Source organism: Protopterus annectens, chromosome 13.part0 (genome assembly GCF_019279795.1).
Source record: "Protopterus annectens isolate FY-2018-M chromosome 13.part0, PAN1.0, whole genome shotgun sequence".
Taxonomy (NCBI): domain Eukaryota; kingdom Metazoa; phylum Chordata; order Ceratodontiformes; family Protopteridae; genus Protopterus; species Protopterus annectens.
The window spans coordinates 669004596-669024713 of record NC_056747.1 but is presented as its reverse complement, the minus strand read 5'-3'; the positions used below and the strand labels follow the sequence as shown (position 1 = coordinate 669024713).

Here is a 20118-nt window from a genome sequence, read left to right as displayed (position 1 = left end):
TCCAGCTAGACTAGCCCGGTCAACAAATGTAAAATAAATAAATAAATAATCTTCTTGTCCAGTCTGGTGAGTGGGGCATGTGTGTGTCATACATTGGAGTCCCCTATGACAAGGGTCCTGGGTAAATTGTTTGCCTTATGGGCTTTATTTCTGGGAGGTCCATTCAGTGTAGGCTTATGTGCTGTGTCTGGTGTTGCTTCTGCTGTATGCTTTAGAGATTACAGAGGATAGGCATTGGTGTTTGCATGCTTAGGAGATCTTTAAGGTTTGGAGGGATTGTTTTTTAGTGCTTCAGCATAAGATGGTCTGTGTGTGTGGACAACCTTGTTTGTATGCGAGATTCTTGCTTCCAAGGAAATTTTGTATGTACTTCTGCGCATACTGTGAGTTATTTGAAGATTAAAAGGTTGTCTGTGAACATGAGAATTGCTAACCTGTTTCAGGATACCCATATCTACCAAGGTGCTTACAGAGACATTTAAAAATTGCATAGTCCTGTTGTCCAGACCTGTATTAGGGTGGGCTGTTAGGGTTTGAAGACTGGGTTGTACAGAAGTCTCCTAGGGTGGTCTGTAGGGTTAGAGACGTTGAATAGTGCTAGGACATGGTATTTTGATAGTGCTAGGATACGGTATTAGTGCTGTCTGACATGCAGGCTAGCTGCTTTTAGCTTAACTTTGTGTAATGCATCACTAAATAACAGACTACAATCCTAGTTACTAGTTTTATAGGTAAACTGATGTTCTTCGTTTTTCACTGTTGCAGTCATTACATTTGGGTAATCCTGCTCGTCAGGGGTATAAAAGATGCAGCCGACACCATTTTCTTCAGTCTTTCTTGCCGCGTGGTGCCCAAAGCAGAAGCAGTTCGCAAGTGTCGGTCGGCCGACTCCTGAGAGTTTCATGTTCGAGTTTCGGATCCGAAGTCTTCATTAAAAGTTAAGCACCCTGTTGGGGAAACTTTTTTCTTGCTCCAGACCGATGTCAGAAAAAGTTAATAATTGTATTTCTTGTGGGAAGCAAATACCTCATAAGGACTTTCATTATTACTGTATTCCTTGCCTAGGCCCTGACCATGACGTTTCAAGTTGTCGGTTTTGTGCTAGATTTAACCAACGCACTATTAAGCGTCTGTACGATTTTGCACTAAGCTATTTTGGGCGCAGATTTAATTATACAATGTCGTCTAATAGCCATCCGACTACCGGAGTTCACAAAAAGCGCAAAGAAAAAGACAGGGAACCAAGGTCCAAAACCGAAGCTTCTCCTAAGCCAGTTGCCGGTTCTCAGTGAGGCGCTTTTGCAGCCCCTGACGCCCGCTACTTTAGAGTCGCAGGCTGCTACCGACTCCCACGTGGAGTCGGTCAGGCCACTGGAAACTCGAGGCATTGGAGCCTCGGATACTATTCCCTCAGATGGGTCCGGAGCCCCTGAGCAGGCATCAGCTTCTGAGGATGTATTCAGACTTAAACAATTATACATTAAACCGACTTCAGCTTCAAAGGCAAAGACTAAAGCACCTTTAAAAGCAAAGAAACAAGTTCACCAGCCACATGGACAGGCCTGCATGCCCAAATAACAGATGCTCAAAATGGCCGAAGACTTAATTACCTTGATCTGGGGTTCCCATCCCCCTCCTGATAAGAGGCCTAGGCAAGAGACAGACTATGATTCTTCAGATCAGGTTTCCATTTCCTGTGATCAGCAATGTTCTCTCCCCCCCAATGAGGATTCTGATGCTGAAGAATCTATCCCTTCAGCTTCTCCTCCTGAGGGACTATTCCTTTGGGGAAACCTTGCATACCATGAGGGAGCATTTCCACTGGGAGAACCAAGGTTTTTCAGAATCTGAGAAGAGGCTCAGGGATTTCCTTCTACTACCTCAACACAGGCCTCTAGCTATTCCACCTGTTGGACATTGTAGATGTGTTTTCAGAGTCTAGTCTGACCCCTGATTCCTTACCTCCAGCTCATGTTAAGCCTGACAGATACTACAGGGTTCCTGACTCTCATAAATTCCTTTTCAAAAACCCTGCTGCAGACCCAGAAACTATTTCTCAGGGTCCGAAAGGGATTAAGGCTTCCACTGAAAAAAATCCTACCCCCTCTGACAGAGATTCTAGGGCACTGGATAGATGGGGAAAAAAGATTTACACATCTGCTTCCTTGGCTGTAAGGGCCTTAAACTGCCAGTTTCATATGCTCAAATATCAGCAATATGTCATGACACTGCTTAAACAGAAAATGTTGGTAAATTCTTAATGTGCAGATAACAAAGAATTGCAGGATTTATTGCATGCAGCTGAACAAGTTGGAAAGCATACTTTGGAATGTGGTTTTGATTCTCTGGAGGCCTCCTGCAGGGCCACTGTTATGGGTTCTGTAATTAGGAGGCATGCTTGGTTAAAGGAGTAAAATCTGCCTGATCATGTTAAAGCTAAATTATTGCATGTACCATTACAGTATGATACCTTGATGTTCATCGTGTTACACTGCTGCAGTCATCACACTTGGGTTATCCTGCCGTCAGGCGGTCCCGCAGTCGGCCAGAGTTCCAAAGTCTTGGTCCGGCGTCGGTGCTGTCGCTTCTTCCCTAACGTCAGTGCACCAGTGGTATATAAGATGCATCCAATGCCATTTTCTTCAGTCTTTCTTGCCGCGTGGTGCCCGAAGCAGAAGCAGTTCGCAAGTGCCGGGTCGGCTGACTCCTGAGATTTTCAAAGTCTAATTTCAGATCCAAAGTCTTCAATAAAGCTAAGTACCCCATTGGGGAAACCTTTTTCTTGCCTCAGACCGATGTCAGAAAAAGTTAATTGTATTTCTTGTGGAAAGCAAATACCTCATAAGGACTTCCACTCTTACTGTATTCCATGCCTAGGTCCTGATCACGACGTCACTAGTTGTCGGTTTGTGCTAGATTTAACAAACGTACTATTAAAAGACGTTTTGAATTTGCATTGCACTACTTTGGCCGAAGGTTCAATTATACAGTGCTGTTGGATCAACCGACGACCGCAATACCGAAAAAATGCAAGGATAAGGATAAAGACCGACATCCGAGGTCCAAAACCGACAACAAAGCCTCTTCTAGGCCAGTCGCCGGTTCTCAGTGAGGCGCTTTCGCAGCCCCTGACACCCACTACCTCAGAGCCACAGGCCACCTGCGACTCCCACGTGGTGACAACTAGGCCTCTGGATACTCAAGGTATTGGGCCTACGGAAACTAATCCCTCAGATGGGTCCGGAGCCTCTGAGCAGGCATCGGCTTCTGAGGGTGTTTTCAGACCTTCTCAACTTACCATTAAAACTACAGCCAAGACAAAAGTACCACTAAAGACAAAGAAACAAGTACAGCATTCTCCTGGACAAGCCTCCATGCCTAAGAAACAGATGCTTAAAATGGCCGAAGACCTCATTACTTTAATCAGGGGTTCCCATCCCCCTCCTGAGAAAAGGCCTAAGCAGGATACAGACTATGATTCCTCTGATCAGGTTTCCATTTCCTCTGATTTCTTTTCAGACCAGGGGTACTCTCTACCCATCTTTGAGGACTCTGATGCTGAAGAATCTATCCCTTCAGCCTCTCCTCCTGAGGATTATTCTTTTGGGGAAACTTTACATACCATGAGGGAACATTTCCTTTGGGAAAGTCAGGATTACTCAGAATCTAAGAAAAGGCTCAGAGATTTCCTTCTATTGCCTCAGCACAGGCCCCTGGCTATTCCACCTTTGCTAGATATTGTGGATGATGTGTTCTCTGAATCTAGCTCATCTCCTGATTCCTTGCTCCCTGCACCAGCCAAGCCAGATAGGTACTACAGAGTCCGTGACTCTCAAGTTTCTTTATAAAAACCCTTCTGCAAATCCAGAAACTATTTCCCAGGGTCCAAAAGGGGGTAAGGCTTCCACTGCAAAAAAATCCAGTACCCTCTGACAGAGATTCCAGAGCTTTCTGCAACTTTAGCAGTAAGAGCTTTAAATTGCCAGTTTCACATGCTTAAGTACCAACAGTATTTAATGGCTCAATTAAAACAGAAAATGCTTGCAAGCTCAGAAGCTCCTGATTGTGAAGAAATGCAGGATTTATTGCATGCAGTTGAACAGGTGGGAAAACATACACTGCAATGTGGTTTTGATTCTCTAGAGGCCTCTTGTAGAGCCGCAGTTACAGGTTCAGTGATTCGAAGGCATGCCTGGTTAAAAGAACAGTGTTTACCTGATCATGGTAAGGCAAAATTATTGGATGCTCCTTTACAGCATGATACCTTGTTTGGTGTTAAGGCAGAAGTAGTGTTAAAGAAAATGGAGGATAAAGCTAAATCTATGCAAACAGTCAAGGATTTCTTACAGGTACAGCCACCTCGATTTAGCAGAAATTGGCCTACAAAAAATTGGTCCTTTCCAGTGTCAGACAGACCACAGAGAGGCAGATACAGACGCCCAAGAGGCAGATTTCAACCCCAAGGCTCAAACAGACGACAGTGGGGCACCTCTACCCCAAAAGGAGGTGAGGACAAGTCTCAACCTTACAGGAAACCGTCACAATGACTTTCCCCTTCGTACGCCAGACACTTCCCTTTTGGAAGCCCGATTGGGGGGGAAACTAGCATTTTTTTCTCAAAACTGGCAAACAATCACCCAAGACAAATGGGTTCTAAATATTGTGTCTCAAGGTTACAGGTTCCACTTTCATACTTTACCAAGGCTAAAAAGAATGCCAGACCTGCCACAAAATCAATGGGCAGAGGCACAGAAACAAATTTCAGCCCTCATGGACATGAGAGCTATTCAAAAAGTACCACAGCAGGAACAAGGACAAGGATTTTACTCAAGGCTCTTCCTGGTACCCAGAAAGGACAGGGCCTGGAGGCCCATATTAGACCTTTCAATTCTAAATACTTAACTGGATATTCCGAAATTCAAAATGTTGACATTGCAGCAGCTTCTGCCCATGCTGGGCAAGAACGCTTGGCTTGTTACTCTGGACCTCAGAGGCATACCTGCATGTCCCTATCAGACAAAATTGCAGAAGATACTTCAGATTCAAAGCTGGTACAATGCACTACCAATTCTCTGCACTGCCCTTTGGCTTATCTACTGCGCCCAGGGTCTTCACAAAGTGCCTGGCACCAGTAATTGCATTTTGCAGACAAAAAGGAATTCAAATATATCCATACCTGGACGACTGCCTCATTCAAGCAGAGACGAAGGACATTCTTCTACAGCATCTGGCGTTTGTAAAAAGGTTGCTAACTTCTCTAGGGTACACAGTAAATGAAAAGAAGTCAAAACTAGTACCCTCACAACAGATTATATTCCTGGGTGCCAGCTTAAATACAACGGCCCAGATGGCTTACCTCACGCCAGACAAGCAGGTTCAACTAACTCAATATTTTCAACTACTGGCAAAAAAGTCCCATCTCCCTGCATGAAAAATTCTGCAGGCCCTGGGATTCATGGCATCCTGCATACTACTAATACCATATGCCAGACTGCATATGAGGAAACTACAATGGTACCTAAAAAGTGTTTGGACTCAGCACCGTCACAGTTTAGAAGCAGTAATACCACTGATTCCCTGCCTACAACAGGAGTTTCGATGGTGGGCACAGGCATGTCACTTAAACAAGGGTCAGCCTTTCACCCTACCCACAGCCAGGCAGACTCTAACAACAGATGCTTCGGATTACGCCTGGGGAGCACACATGGCAGGAAAATGCATTCAGGGCAAGTGGACCACAGACCAGATGCATCTTCACATCAATCAAAAAGAGATGTTGGCTGTGCAAAATGCCCTAACAGCTTTCAAGGACCTTCTGCATCCAGGACAATTACTAAAGACAGAGACAACACCAGAGTAATGTGGTACATAAACAAGCAAGGGGGCACTCATTCTTACCCCCTGTGCAGGCAAGCCATGACCTTGTGGAACACAGCTCTAACGTACCAAGTTCACCTGCAAGCACAATTCCTGCCAGGAAAGAAAAATACTCTGGCAGACTATCTAAGCAGAAATATCATGGATACTCACGAATGGAAATTGAATCCACAAATCTTCAGCATGGTAAAGCAAAAATGGGGTTGCCCAGACATAGATCTTTTTGCCTCCCCACTGAATTGCCAACTACAAAAATTCTGCACAAGGACTTATCACAAACAAGCATGGAAAGTGGATGCTCTTTTGTTCAGCTGGAAAAAACTAAAAGTTTATGCCTTCCCACCTCTGCCTCTCCTTTCAAAGGTACTCCTAAAAGCCAGACGAGAAACCACAGATGATCCTGATTGCTCCAGACTGGCCACGTCAGCACTGGTACCCTATCTTAAGGAACCTAGCACAAGGCCCACCATGGATTTTGCCTCAAATTCCACACCTTCTGACTCAACAAAACAATCAGATCCTGCACGGTCAGCTCAAAACCCTAAACCTGGCTGCATGGCAGATTTATTAGTCAAACAGGCAACACCTCTGTCTAAAGCGGTTATGGATATCATTTTGGAGGCCAGGAGGCCTAGCACCAGGAAAGCTTACTCAAAAAAATGGAAGAGATTCTCCACCTGGAACCAGGCTCAAAGCCTGGATCCTCTTGTTCCAAACATTCCTCAGATTTTACAATACTGAACTGAGATGCTGGACAGAGGCCTATCCTTCTCATCAATTAAGATCCACGCCTCTGCCATTTCAGCACATTATAACACGGATCCTCCTTTATTCTCTCATCCCTTGCTAACGCAGTACCTCAGAGAGGCTAAAAACATCACACCGCCCCGGAGAGCACCAACACTAACCTGGGACCTCAGTTTTGTTTTGGAAAAGCTGACCCTACCACCTTTTGAGCCAGCCAATACAGCCAATCTAAAATTATCATGGAAAACAGCTCTGCTCCTGGCAATAACTTCAACACGAAGAGTCTCAGAGCTACAGGCATTAATGGCAGTGGAACCTTTTATAATTTTTCATCGGGACAGGGTTTCTTTAAGGACAAACCCTACTTTTGTGCCAAAGGTGGTATCTAGTGTGGCTCTTAACCAAACCATCCATTTGCCAACTTTCTATCCAAACCCCCAGAATAAAGGGGAGAAACTTCTGCACTCTTTGGACATAGACAGGCAGCTACACTTCTCCTTGGACAAAACAAAAGTTATCAGAAAAACTGAGCAACTGTTTGTAGCATATGCTGCAGGATCACAGGGCAAGGCTATCTCAAAGCAGACTATATCCAAATGGATAGGACACTATTCGTTACTGCTACACACAGCATGGGAAATCAGTCCCAAATAGCATTAGGCCACATTCCACCAGGGCTACAGCCACTTCAGCGGCCTTTCTCAGAGGAGTACCTACCAAGGAAATTTTGGAGGCTGCAACTTGGAGTTCAGTGCACACCTTTACCAAGCACTAACACCTGCCTCTTTACTCTAAATCCAGAGCAGGATTTGCCACTGCAGTTCTGCAGGGTCTCCTAGCCAATCCTAACTCTTTATAGACCAGCCATCCAACCTTTGCTTTGGGATTCTACCCAAGTGTGATGACTGCAGCATTGTAACACGATGAACATAGTACAGTTTTGTACCTACCATAAATGTAGATGTTAGAGTGTTCACACTGCGGCAGTCCAGGTTACCCTCCCTCCATCCCCTCTGAACTAGCTGATCTTATCTATACCTTTCTATCCTATACAACCTTTGTGGTGTATTTGCTTGTGACTGAAGGTATTGTTTTTATTTTATATGTATTGCCTACCTACTTGGGTGCACCTGACATCTGGGGCAAGAAAAACTGAAGAAAATGGCGTCAGATGCATCGTATATATCCCTGGCGCACTGACGTCAGGGAAGAAGCGACAGCACCGACACCGGACCAAGACTTTGGATCTCTGGCCGACTGTGGGACCGCCTGATGGCAGGATAACCCAAGTGTGGTGACTGCAGCAGTGTGAACACTCGAACATCTACATTTATGGTAGGTACAAAACTGTACTTTTGGTGTTAAGGCGGAAGAGGTGTTAAAGAAAATGGAGGACGAAGCTAAATCTATGCAAATGGTCAAAGATTTTTTACAAGTACAGCCACCTAGGTTTAGCAGACACTGGCATACAAAGAATTGGTCCTTTCCGGTGTCAGACCTCAAAGGGGCAGTTCCAGACACCCTAGAGGCAGATCCCAGCTGCAAGGTTCGTACAGGTCTAAGCAATGGGGTACTTCTACCTCCAAAAGTGGAGAAGACGAATCACAACCACACAGGAAACAGTTTCAATGACTTCCCCCTGCCTGCACCAAGCACTTATCTACTGGCAGCACCCTTAGGGGGAAAAATAGCACTTTTTTTCTCAAAATTGGCACATTATAACCCAGGACAAATGGATTCTAGACAGTGTTACAAGGCTACAAGTTTCACTTCCATACCCTGTCAAGGGCAAACGGTTGGCCAGACCTGCCATAAAATCAATGGGCAGAGGCACAAAAACAAGTCTCATCCCTCATGGACATGGGGGGCTATTCAGCAAGTGCCACAGCAAGAGCAGGGACAAGGATTTTACTCAAGACTGTTCTTGGTACCCAGAAAGGACAAAGCATGGAGACCAATACTGGACCTATCTATTCTAAACACTTTCCTGGATATACCAAAATTCAAGATGTTGACTTTACAGCAGCTTCTGCCCATGCTGGGCAGAAAGGCTTGGCCCGTCACTTTAGACCTAAAAGAGGCATACCTGCATGTCTCGGACAATCATGTAGAAGATACCTCAGATTTAAGGCTGGTTCAAAGCATTACCAATTCTCTGCACTGCCCTTTGGCTTGTCTACTGCGCCCAGGGTCTTCACAAAGTGCCTGGCACCAGTAATTGCTTTCTGCAGACAAAGAGGAATACAAATGTATCCTTACTTGGACGACTGCCTCATCCAAGCAGAGAAGGACATTCTACTACAGCATCTGGCGTTTGTGAAAAGACTTTTAACATGCCTAGGGTACACAGTCAACGAAAAGAAATCAAAACTAGTACCCTCTCAAGAGATAATATTCCTGGGTGCAAGCTTAAATACAACTGCCCAGATGGCTTATCTCATGCCAGGCAGACGAAGGCAACTGACTACCTATTTCAAGGAAATGGCAACAAAGGCCCAGTTATCTGCAAGAAAAATTCTGCAGGCTTTGGGCTTCGTGGCATCCTGCATCCTACTAATTCCGTATGCAAGACTTCATATGAGGAAACTTCAATGGTACCTAAAAAGTATCTGGACACAACATTGCCACAGCCTGGAAATGATGATTACTCTCATTCCCTGCCTGCAACAAGAGTTTAGATGGTGGGCAAAGGCTTGTCACCAGAACAAAAGACAGGCAGAATCTAACAACGGATGCATAAGATTATGCCCGGGAGGCCCAAATGCAGGAAAAGGCATTCAGGGCACCTGGTCCACAAATCAAATGCATCTACATATCAATCAAAAAGAGATGCTAGCTGTTCAAAATGCCCTGACAGCCTTCAAGAACCTAATTCATCTGGGACAACTACTGATAAAGACAGACAATACCACGGTCATGTGGTACATAAACAAGCAAGGGGGCACGCATTCTTACCCCCTTTGCAGACTAGCCATGGCTTTATGGGACACAGCATTGACTTACCAAGTTCATGTGCAGGCACAATTCCTGCCAGGAAAGGACAATACTCTGGCAGACGAACTAAGCAGAAACCTCATGGATCCCCACGAGTGGCACCTGGATCCACAAGTCTTAAGCATGATAACAAAGAAATGGGGATGCCCGGACATAATCTATTTGCCTCCCCTCACAACTTTTAACTAAAAAGATTCTGCACAAGGACTTATCACAGACGAGCATGAAAGTGGATGCCTTATCTTTCAACTGGAAAAAACTGTCAGTATATGCCTTTCCTCCACTGCCTCTCCTCCCCAAGGTACTCCTAAAGGTGAGACAGGAGAAACCAAAAATGATTCTGATTGCCCCAGACTGGCCCCGCCAATACTGGTATCCGATCTTAAGGAACTTGTCTCAATGCCCAGCCTGGACCTTACCTCAAATACCTCAACTACTGTCCCAACAAAACAATCAGTTTCTGCACAGCCAACTCACAACTCTAAACCTGGCAGCATGGCGGATAATGTAGCCATACAAAGCACACCTCTCAGTAAAGCTGTGATGGATGTCATTTTGGAAGCCAGAAGGCCTAGTACTAGAAAATACTATGCTGGAAAATGGAAGAGATTTTGTGCTTGGAACCAAGCTCAAGGAACTGACACAGCTGTACCAAATATTCCTCAGATTTTGCAATACTTAACTGAGATGCTGGACAAAGGCCTATCTTTTTCATCAGTTAAAATTCATGCCTCTGTCATTTCGGCTCATTACAATACAGAGCCACCACTCTCTTCTCATCCTTTATTAAAGCAGTACCTCAGAGGAGCCAAAAATTTAAGGCCTCCAAGGAGATAGCCAATGCCTGCATGGGACCTCAATTATGTCTTGGAAAAATTCACCCTACCTCCTTTTGAGCCAGCTGCTACTGCGGATATAAAGTTTTTATCTTGGAAAACAGCTGTGCTCCTAGCAATAACTTCTGCAAGATGAGTGTCAGAGCTACAGGCTCTCGACTGTGGAACCTTTTATCATTTTTTTATCCAGACAGTCTCTCTGAGGACAAACCCTACATTCATGCCTAAGGTGGTGTCCAGTGTAGCCCTTAACCAAACTATTCATTTGCCAACTTTTTATCCAAATCCACAGAAAAAGGGGAATTAAATTCTGCATTCTTTGGATGTACACAGACAACTTAGATTCTATTTGGACAAAACTAAAGTTTTCAGAAAGACAGAACAATTACTAGTGGCATATGCTGCAGGATCACAAGGAAAGGCTATCTCCAGGCAGACTATTTCAAAGTGGATAGGTCACTGCATTTGTTTCTGCTACTCAGCATGGCAAACCAGTGCCTAAGGGCATTAGGCCACATTCAACCAGAGCTGCAGCCACTTCTGCAGCCTCTCTCAGGGGAGTACCAACCAAAGACATTTTAGAGGCAGCTACTTGGAGTTCAGTGCACACCTTTACAAAGCATTACAATCTGCCACTTTACTCTAAATCCAGAGCAGGCTTTGCCACTGCAGTTCTGCAGGGCCTCATAGCTGCTCCTAATGTTTTTTAGCTCCAGCCCCCCAACCATAGCTTTGGGACTCTACCCAAATATAATGACTGCAGCAATGAAACACAAAGAACATAGTACAGTTGTGTACACTTACCATAAATGTAGATGTTCGAGTATATTCACTGTTGCAATCCAGGTTACTCATAGATTCATAGATTTTTACGTTCATAGATTTGTACAAGGCTAATTGCCCTTGTGGGCCATTTTAAGCCTAGCCAGTTACTCCATGTGAGAATCAAACCCTGCACCTTGTGTCTGCAAGGGGGCACCTGACATCTGGGGAAGGGGCGACAGCAACCGACGCAGGACCCAAGACTTTGGAATTCAGGCCGACTGAGGGCAACCTGCCAGCAGGATTACCCAAATGTAATGACTGCAACAGTGAATACACTCGATCATCTACATTTATGGTAAGTGTACACAACTGTACTTTTTCCAGCTGTAACTAGACTATTCCAGTCCCATTAATGTCAAAACACAAAAAGATTGAATGTGTATGCTACCACAAAGCAAAAACTATCTAGATAGAACGATTTCAAGTCAGATCAGTAGCAAGACAGTTTGAGCAAATGCAGTAATTCAACCTTAAATAGAGAGAAATGTACAAATAAAACAAGAAATCAGCTGTCGGTCACTAAAATAGCTTCTGGAAGAGAGATTTTTAAATACAAGTATTTAGATTGTGCCTGGATGGTGCCTGATGCAAAAAAAAAATAAAAATCACTTCAGAGGCAGGAGCAAGGATACCAAGGGTTACTAAGCTCTGTGGGAGTCGGTCAAGAGCCTTGCAAACACTCCAGATTTATGGAGGCACTTTAAATAAAGGAGACTATGTAGAAATCCCTTTAGTGGGGGGCCAAACTTGCAGGAATACAACAATGGGGTGCCAACAAAAATATTAAAGTACACAGTAACATTCAGTAAAGCTAGAAAGAGCAGTTCTCAGCAAACCGTACAATATCAGAATACTTGATAATGATTTAAAGTGCAAAAATCTTTTATTTGCCAAGGATGTCATAGGATTTATTCAGGACCCTCTGAATGTGACAAGGATGCTAACCAGATGGGAGCTATGTGAAATTGACTTTGTAGTAAAGGATGTTAGCTCAAGAGTGATACCTGTTTGCTGAAAGGATTTGCAGTGTTATGTATCTACGTAAAGCTATGGGTGTGAGAAATATTTAATTGGTTTACACAATTGACAATGGTGATCAAAGGGGAGGGTGGGGACGTTAGAGATACCGGCTTTTAAAATTGACAACAGCAAAAGGCTGGGAGGGTTTGAGAAAAATTCAAGCTGATGTAAGAAGCCAGACAGATCAGATGCTACTTGCTGTCCACAGTATAACAGGCAGCATGTGAGCCAAAATGGCAAGGGAAAGCCTTTTGGCCCAGTGATACTAGTCTTAATTAAACAAAGACCAGGGTAGCGTCCAGTCAGTAAAACACATTTGTTCAAACCAGAAAAACAGGTCCAATGACTTTTACAAAATAAGGCTGATTTGTAAATGCTATGCCCTCTATTTTTAACAACAATCTCTCAGCTAAAGAACAAAACAATTTACTTACAGAAGATTCTTGCTGGTGTAAGAAGCCAGACAGATACTAGAGCTTGTTGTCCACAGTATGTCAGGTCAGCATGTGAGCCAAATTTAAGATCTAGAGCTTCTTTTGGAGCCACTATCCTTGGGGGCCACCTGTCATGCCACCTGCATCTAAGTAGCTGAGGATTTTGACCCACTGTCTGGATTGGACAGAATTATTGTAACGCTGGATCCTTTCATCTGATAAAACATTTCTCCCTCCATCTCCATTCTTTAAGGATGTGAAATGCCTGTTACATCTTTGGTCATCAAACTATCCGATGGAGCTTCAAATACTGATGCATTACTGGTATGAAAATTTAAAAGAGCTTGGGGCTAGTGCAGCAGTTTTGCCAGCTTAAATCAAACAAGTTGCTTAAGGACCCACAAGCCATATCAGACAGATGAAGATAAAAGGATCCAGTGTTATGGATGGTAAGTACATAACTACTGATCTGATGTAAATCTTTATTCATTCCTTACTGGTAGGACTTCGGTCCCATCCTCTGAACCGACACGACCGTTACCAAGCTTGCGCCAGTCAAAAACTCTAAGAACTGCCCACAATGCCTCTCTCAGTCTCTTCAGATCTTGTTTGCCACGTTCCTCATCAGACGTGCCAAGCCTTCTCTCAGCTAAGTGTTAGCTTTTTGTGTTTTTTTTCTCAATTCTAATGTGTTGTAAGACCGTTTTTCTTTTTTGTCTTCTCTAGTCTTTTCCTATCTCTACTTTATTCTTTTCTGACTAAGCCCTACCCACTACCTTTGGTAGTTCTTCGTACCATTGTTGGTATTACTGCCTCTTTCCCTGCCTTAGAAGGCCCTTCTCTTACCTTTGGTATTTCTTAGTACCATTGTTGGTACTCTTTCCTTAAAGGCTGTCTCGTCTTGTTAGTTATTTAGTTTGTTGTGTGGTTATGTTCTGTATTATGGCTGGTAAGACCAAGCTTGGTTTCAAACGATGTGATAAGTGTGGGCGTAAGTTGCCCAATTCTGACTGTCACACCCGGTGTATTTACTGTTTGGGCGTTGACCACCTTAATGTTTCTTGCGACATTTGTTCTAGCTTCAGCAACCGTATGTTGGCTGAACACAAGAACAAACTTATCTTTAAGGGTATGTTAAAATCACCCTTTGCAGAGGCTCTTTCTGGGATTGAGGTCTCACCATCTCCTAAGCATAAAGATGTTGAAAGACATAAGACGAAATGGAGTCTTTCGGTTCTGACATCCCTGTCCTTTTCGGAACAGAGTCAACACCTTGCTTCTCCCGCACCATGGGCACAGACATCTTTGGCACCAAGGTCCTTGTCTTCTCCCTCTGTGCCGCCTTTGATTTTGACTCTGACTCCTTCCACTGTACCGACCTTGACACCATCTTCCCACAGTGCAGACCTTGTTTGTGACAAAGGCCATGACTACTGTACCTGCATCGACACCTTCCCTGGCCAAGGTGCTGATGTCTTACACAGTTTCTCTGGTAATGACTCCTTCAGTTCCGAAGATCGAGGACCTTCCAAGAACTAGATATTCTCCTTCTTATGACCCCTTTTGGGGACAACAATTTAGTCCCTTTCTTGAGAGACCAGACTCCCCATCGGCAGCCTCCTTCAGATCCACTAGGAGTCTTTTGGAGCAGGATGTAGTGAGGGTTGTAGACCAGCTTCTGGCAGCTAGAGGATTAACCACCCAAGCCAGGTCTTCCCTCCTCCGTGGAGCGGAAGCTTTCACTGCATATTCTCCTGTCTATCCTCTGACCTCCACCCGGGTTTCAGATACTTTGGTACCAATGGCCATCCCGGTACATACTGTCTGGGTGCCGGCAGCAGAGGCTTCCCTGTCGGCACAGATTACTCTTGGTACCATAGCTCCTTTGGAATTGGGGCACTCTTGGAGCAGTGATTGGGCTGTCAGCACCTTGGCACCTAGTTTGGTGCCGATTTTTTTCTGTGGCTGCATTTACAGCCACGGCTCTCCTGGCAGATGCCGGTCGTCTCTGTGCTCCTCACCTGGAGGCTTGCTCCTTGAGGCAGGCTGTGACCCTGGTTCCGAGGTCATCCTCTGGTGGGCCTGCTTTCCAGGTAATGGAGAAGGTCCTTGCTTCAACAGGCTCGCAGTTGACACCACTGGCATAGGAACCAGAACCCCCTTTAGCTTGCAGTTGTCTCACTTTCCTACTTTGGAACCTCGAGCACGGGAGCCGCAAGGTTTGCCCTCCAAGCGAACCCTCACTGGGAGCCACCCCGGAAGAAATTTTGCAAGAGGAAGCATCTTGATTCCCCTGATGAGGAATCCAACCCTGAAGACACTGATTGTGCTGACGGAGAAGGGTCCCCACAGTCTCCCCCAGAAGACGTCGCATTTGGAGACCTTCTCGAGATCCTCAAGCAGAGGAGAGACTGGAAACCCTTCGGAGGAATCTGTGTTCTTACAAGCTTTCCGTGCTGGGCCATTTATTTCCTGGGTGACCCCACCTGCAGATGAGCTCATTCGACTTACTGTGCAGCATGCCTGTGAGGCCCCGGACAGCATAGAACCCGTCCCCCAGAGGCCAGATAAAATTTTGTCCACCCCAGGAGACCAGCCCAATTGGTCCAAACAACTGGTAGTTGATTCCATGGTCGTGGCAGTGGCCACCAAGAAGGAACTAGTAGAAGATGGTTCCACTGTTCATCCCCCAAATTAAGTCTCGGGCTATGGACAGACTGGGGAAGTGGACCAATGCTTCAGCGGCATTTGCCATCTGTTTGCTGAAATACCTGGCACACTTTACTAACCTCCAAAGAGACCTAATTTCTGAAATGTCTGCCTGTTTGGCGGAGGTACTGCCTGAGGAGGTGTGATACCGTTGCCTCTCAGCTAGCTACCTTGGAATCTATCTCAAACTCCTTGATGCATTTGATTTCTCACACCACCAAGGGGGCAGCTCGAGCAGCCGCATCGGGCATCATTATGAGACATGCTTGGATGCGTTTGTGTGACTTTACGGCCCCCTTTAAATCTTCCTTTGTCAATGTGTCTGTTGACAAATCTTCCCTTTTTGGTCCCAAAGTAAGAGAGACACTTTCATGTAGTGAGAAGGATGGAAAAACCGTGTCTGCTGTGGGCATACGTTTTTCCACTCCCCAGAGGTCCTACTCCAGGAATCAGAGGGGGGAAATTGTGGTTCAAGAAGTCCCAAGGATCTTTTCATGACACTTGTGACGAGCAATCCCCCCCCGTGGCAGAGGGGGCAACTCATTGGAAGACTCCTCTTTCGGGGCATAGGGGGTGAGTTAGAGATTCCTTCTCTGGCAGACCCTTCCAGTGCTCTTGAACAGCGGCCCAATTGCTTTCCTCTGGAAGCAGTCTGGTGTCGTTTTTCCCTGCACCTACAGGCCTAGCAACTCCTAACGGATGCAGGGGTGCAGAGAATAATATCCAGAGGCTATCATATCCCTTTTGACCTCACCCCCAGACCTGTGAAATGAATCCCCCGATGTCCCACCTGGTCAGAGGGAGGTCGCAGCCTTAGAAATCGAAAAGCTGCCAAGAAAGAGTCATCCATCCATTCCCACCAAAGACCCAGTCTCCAGACCAAAGAGGATCCGGCTTTTACTCTGCATTCTATTTAGTGCCAAAAAGGGGACTGGAGACCAATCCTGGGTCTCAGTTTATTAAAATAATTCATCAAACCTCAAAAATTCCAGATGGTCACAGTACAGTCCATTCTCCCCTTTCTGGGGAAGGACAACTGGATGTGCTGTTTAGACCTCCAGGATGCGTATTACCACATAAAGATGGACAAATCCTCCCGGAGTTTTCTCCGCTTCCGGCTGGGAGCCAATCATCAGTTCAGAGTACTGCCCTTTGGTCTCTCAACAGCCCCCAGAGTGTTCAGCAAATGCATGGCAGTCGTAGCAGCTCATCTCTGACTACAAGGATTCAAGGTGTTTCCATATCTAGACGATTGACTCCTTACCGCCACGTCCAGGAATCTTCTCATTCTCAGTCTCTCTTGCACTCAAGGCCTTGCCCTTCGCCTAGGTATCATGATCAACATGGACAAATTGCACACGTCTCCATCAAGAGCACTGGAATTCATTGGAGCTATCTTCTATACAACGTCCTGTCAAGCTTCCCTCCCTCCTTACAGGCTTTCAGAGATAAGAAACCAGATTCAAGTCCTCCTCCCACAGACATTTGTACCAGCACGCCTTGTACTACAACTATTGGGCTCTATGGCAGCAACCATTACCTTGGTACCACTGGCGAGGTTGCACATGAGACTATTGCAGTGGCTCCTTTCATCACAATGGTCGATTTTAACTCACCCACTCGACCACATTATATGCCTTACAAATCTTTGCAAGAAACAAATGCTTTGGTGGATGAAGCCAGAATCAAATCTTTGGTGTCGACCGTTCTGTTTTCCCCGGCCCAGGGCCATGGTGACCATGGACGCTTCTCTGTTAGGGTGGGCAGGGGCATTTCCAGGGAGGCCAATTTGCACATATGTCCTGGAATTGAGGGACGTTCTCTTAGCGTTGCAAGCGTTCCACACATTCCTTCCTTCCGGGACCATTGCAATTCAGTCAGACAAAATGTCAGTCATCTGGTACATCAACAAACAAGGCGGAACCAGGTTGTACTCCCTGTGTCGGGAAGCCATGAAAATTTGGCATTGGACAATGTTTTCCATCCGCTTTATCATAGCAACGCACATTCCCGGGAGTTCCAATCTTATTGCGGACAATTTGAGCAGGAACATTTTGATGCCTCAGGAGTGGTCCCTTAATCCTGTAATAGCAGATCGGATCTTCTGCTGTCTGGGGCAGGCCTTGCTGGGACCCGTTTGCTTCTCCCCCAAACAAAAAACTGCAGAAGTTATTTTGTCCTGATCCCCCCTCAGGGGGAGTCACCGAGGGATGCTTTGACGCATGATTGGCTTTCGGGTCTGTTGTATGCCTTTCCCCCCCGTTCCCCTCATCCCAAAATTCCTCAAAGCTCAAAGGTTGAGAAGCAGTGTGATCCTCATTGCCCCTTATTGGCCCCGTCAAGTCTGGTTCTTTTTCCTATGGCCTCACCTGATTCACAGCCCATGGATCCTGGATCAATCCCAAGGTCTGCTATCTCATGCTCGGGGACTGATTCACCCCAATATCTGCAGCCTCAAGCTCACAGCTTGGTTTCTCCACTTGGGGTGATTGCCAGGCTACCTGATATTTCGCCCCCTGTTCTCGAGATTCTTCTGGCTTCGCACAAACCTTTCACCAGAAAACTTTATTATAGTAAGTGGACTAGGTTCTCTAGATGGGCCAAAGAACATAACATAGATCCCTTTTCCATGCCTATTCAGAAGATCCTACAATACCTGACTACCCTATTGCATGCAGGAGCATCAGTATCGACGATTACAGTGCATTTAGTAGCTATTGCAATTTTTCACAGTGGAATTGACAATTCATATGTTATGCCACACCGACTGTGCAAGACCTTCATGAAAGTAGTATTACTTATTAAACCTCCGGTCAAGCCTCCTATAGAGCCATGGGACTTGACTTTGGTGCTTCAGTCATTAAGTCCTTCCTTCGAGCCTTCTAACTCCTGTGGTATAAATTTTTTTGTCTTGGAAAACTCTGCTTCTAGTAGCCCTTACCTCAGCGAGAAGATTATCTGAATTGCAGGCCTTGAGTGTCAAGACACCTTACTTGATTTTTCATAGGGAAAGAGTGTCCCTACGTACTGACCCCTCCTTTTTGCCCAAGGTCATTTCTGGGTTTTCCATTAATCAGTCTATTGACCTACCGGTTTTCTTTCCTCACCATTCAAATAGATGGGAATATCTTCTGCATACCCTCAATGTTCATAGGCAACTTTGTTTCTACTTGTACAAAACTAAGTCTTTCAGAAAAATGGGTCAATTGTTTGAGGCCTTTGCAGGACCCAGATTGGGTAAGCCTGTTTCCAAATTGTCTTTATCTTCTTGGCTCAGAAACGCCATTACTTTTCATCTACCATCAGAACAAGGTGACCTTATACCTTCCAAAATAAAGGCTCACTCTGCTAGATCGATGGATACTTCAGTGGCCAGTGGCTTTTCATTCCAGAGCCTCTATGGATGATATCTGCGCAGCAGCCACTTGGGCAAGATCTCATACTTTATCACTCATTGCACATTGGATTTGGCCTTGAGGGGACAAGCATCTTTTGGTTCTATGGTGCTCAGGAGTATCCTCCCTTAGGGCCCCACAGGACTCTAGTAGCTGGGGACTCTGTCCTAACAGTAAGGAATGAGTAAATATTTACATCATCAGATAAAGAAGTTGTCTACCATAATGTTCCATCTGTGTTGTAGATCTTTATTCTTTCATTACTTCCCCCCCTCCTTCCCCCTGCCTGTACTCCTGGTGGACTTTAGGATTTCCTTATTAGTTAAGGTATTTGCCCAGACAGAGAGCCTCTTACTGTCACTGTTATTACTTCTATACTATAATGGCGGACAAACTCTTATTTGAAGAGACTGAGAGGGGCATTGTGGGTAAGTCTTAGTTGAGAGTTTTTGGCTGGGGTGCGAGCTTTGTAACAGCCGTGTCGGTTCCGAGGACAGAAATGAAGTCCTAAACAGTAACGAATGAATAAAGATCTACAACTCGGATGGAACATTATGGCAAGACATAATTTCCTTTTTTGTTCACTCAAGTGCAGAAGAACCAAATGTGAATACCATATTAGTTTTTGCATTAGTGACAAAAGTAAATGGTTTAGTTGATTTGCAGTAGTAACCCTCTAGAGTCCTTGAAAAACATGATGGTCACTGTTTTGGAGAAAGTTTTTAATATTTTATTTCTAGACTAACATGTTCTTTATCTGGATTTCAGATTTTCAGCAGATGACGCAAGAGATTTAATCCAGCGATACTTGACTGAACATCCTGACCCAAACAATGAGAATATAGTTGGATATAACAACAAGAAATGCTGGCCTAGAGATGCACGCATGAGGCTAATGAAGCATGATGTGAATCTGTAAGTTCCCCACAAAGAATTTTAAGGTTCTGTTTGACCACAGGTTATGCTAGTGATGTTCGGGATTAGTGTTAACAGTATTTTGTCCTTAAAACACATCAGAGACTGTGGATTGCCTTTCTGCTTATTAGTTGAAATTTTTCAGTGGGTATGTTAACTATTTTGACTACTTTGCTCTGTCTTATGGCATGCAGGTAGGTAGACCATAATAAAACACGTTTTGATAAGAACCTGGTAATGTGGGAGTGTTGAACTTATGATGTTAAGTTGTCTATCTCGCCTTCATTCTTGCTGTTTGGGATTGGAGCCGATCCTCAGCTCCGATTCGGCCATCTTCAATAGCTCGAGAGCTGTTTACTGGCTCGA

At 45.0% G+C, this 20118-nt stretch overlaps 1 protein-coding gene across 1 annotated transcript in view; it reads left to right on the top strand.

The window, feature by feature from the left end:
* PRPF8 (pre-mRNA processing factor 8) overlaps positions 1 to 20118 on the top strand; it is a 2252227-nt gene that overhangs the window by 942962 nt on the left and 1289147 nt on the right. The window contains exon 20 of the mRNA XM_044054875.1: positions 19606 to 19752. Coding sequence (XP_043910810.1) covers positions 19606 to 19752 — 147 coding nt within the window. The remainder of the gene's footprint in view (positions 1 to 19605; positions 19753 to 20118) is intronic.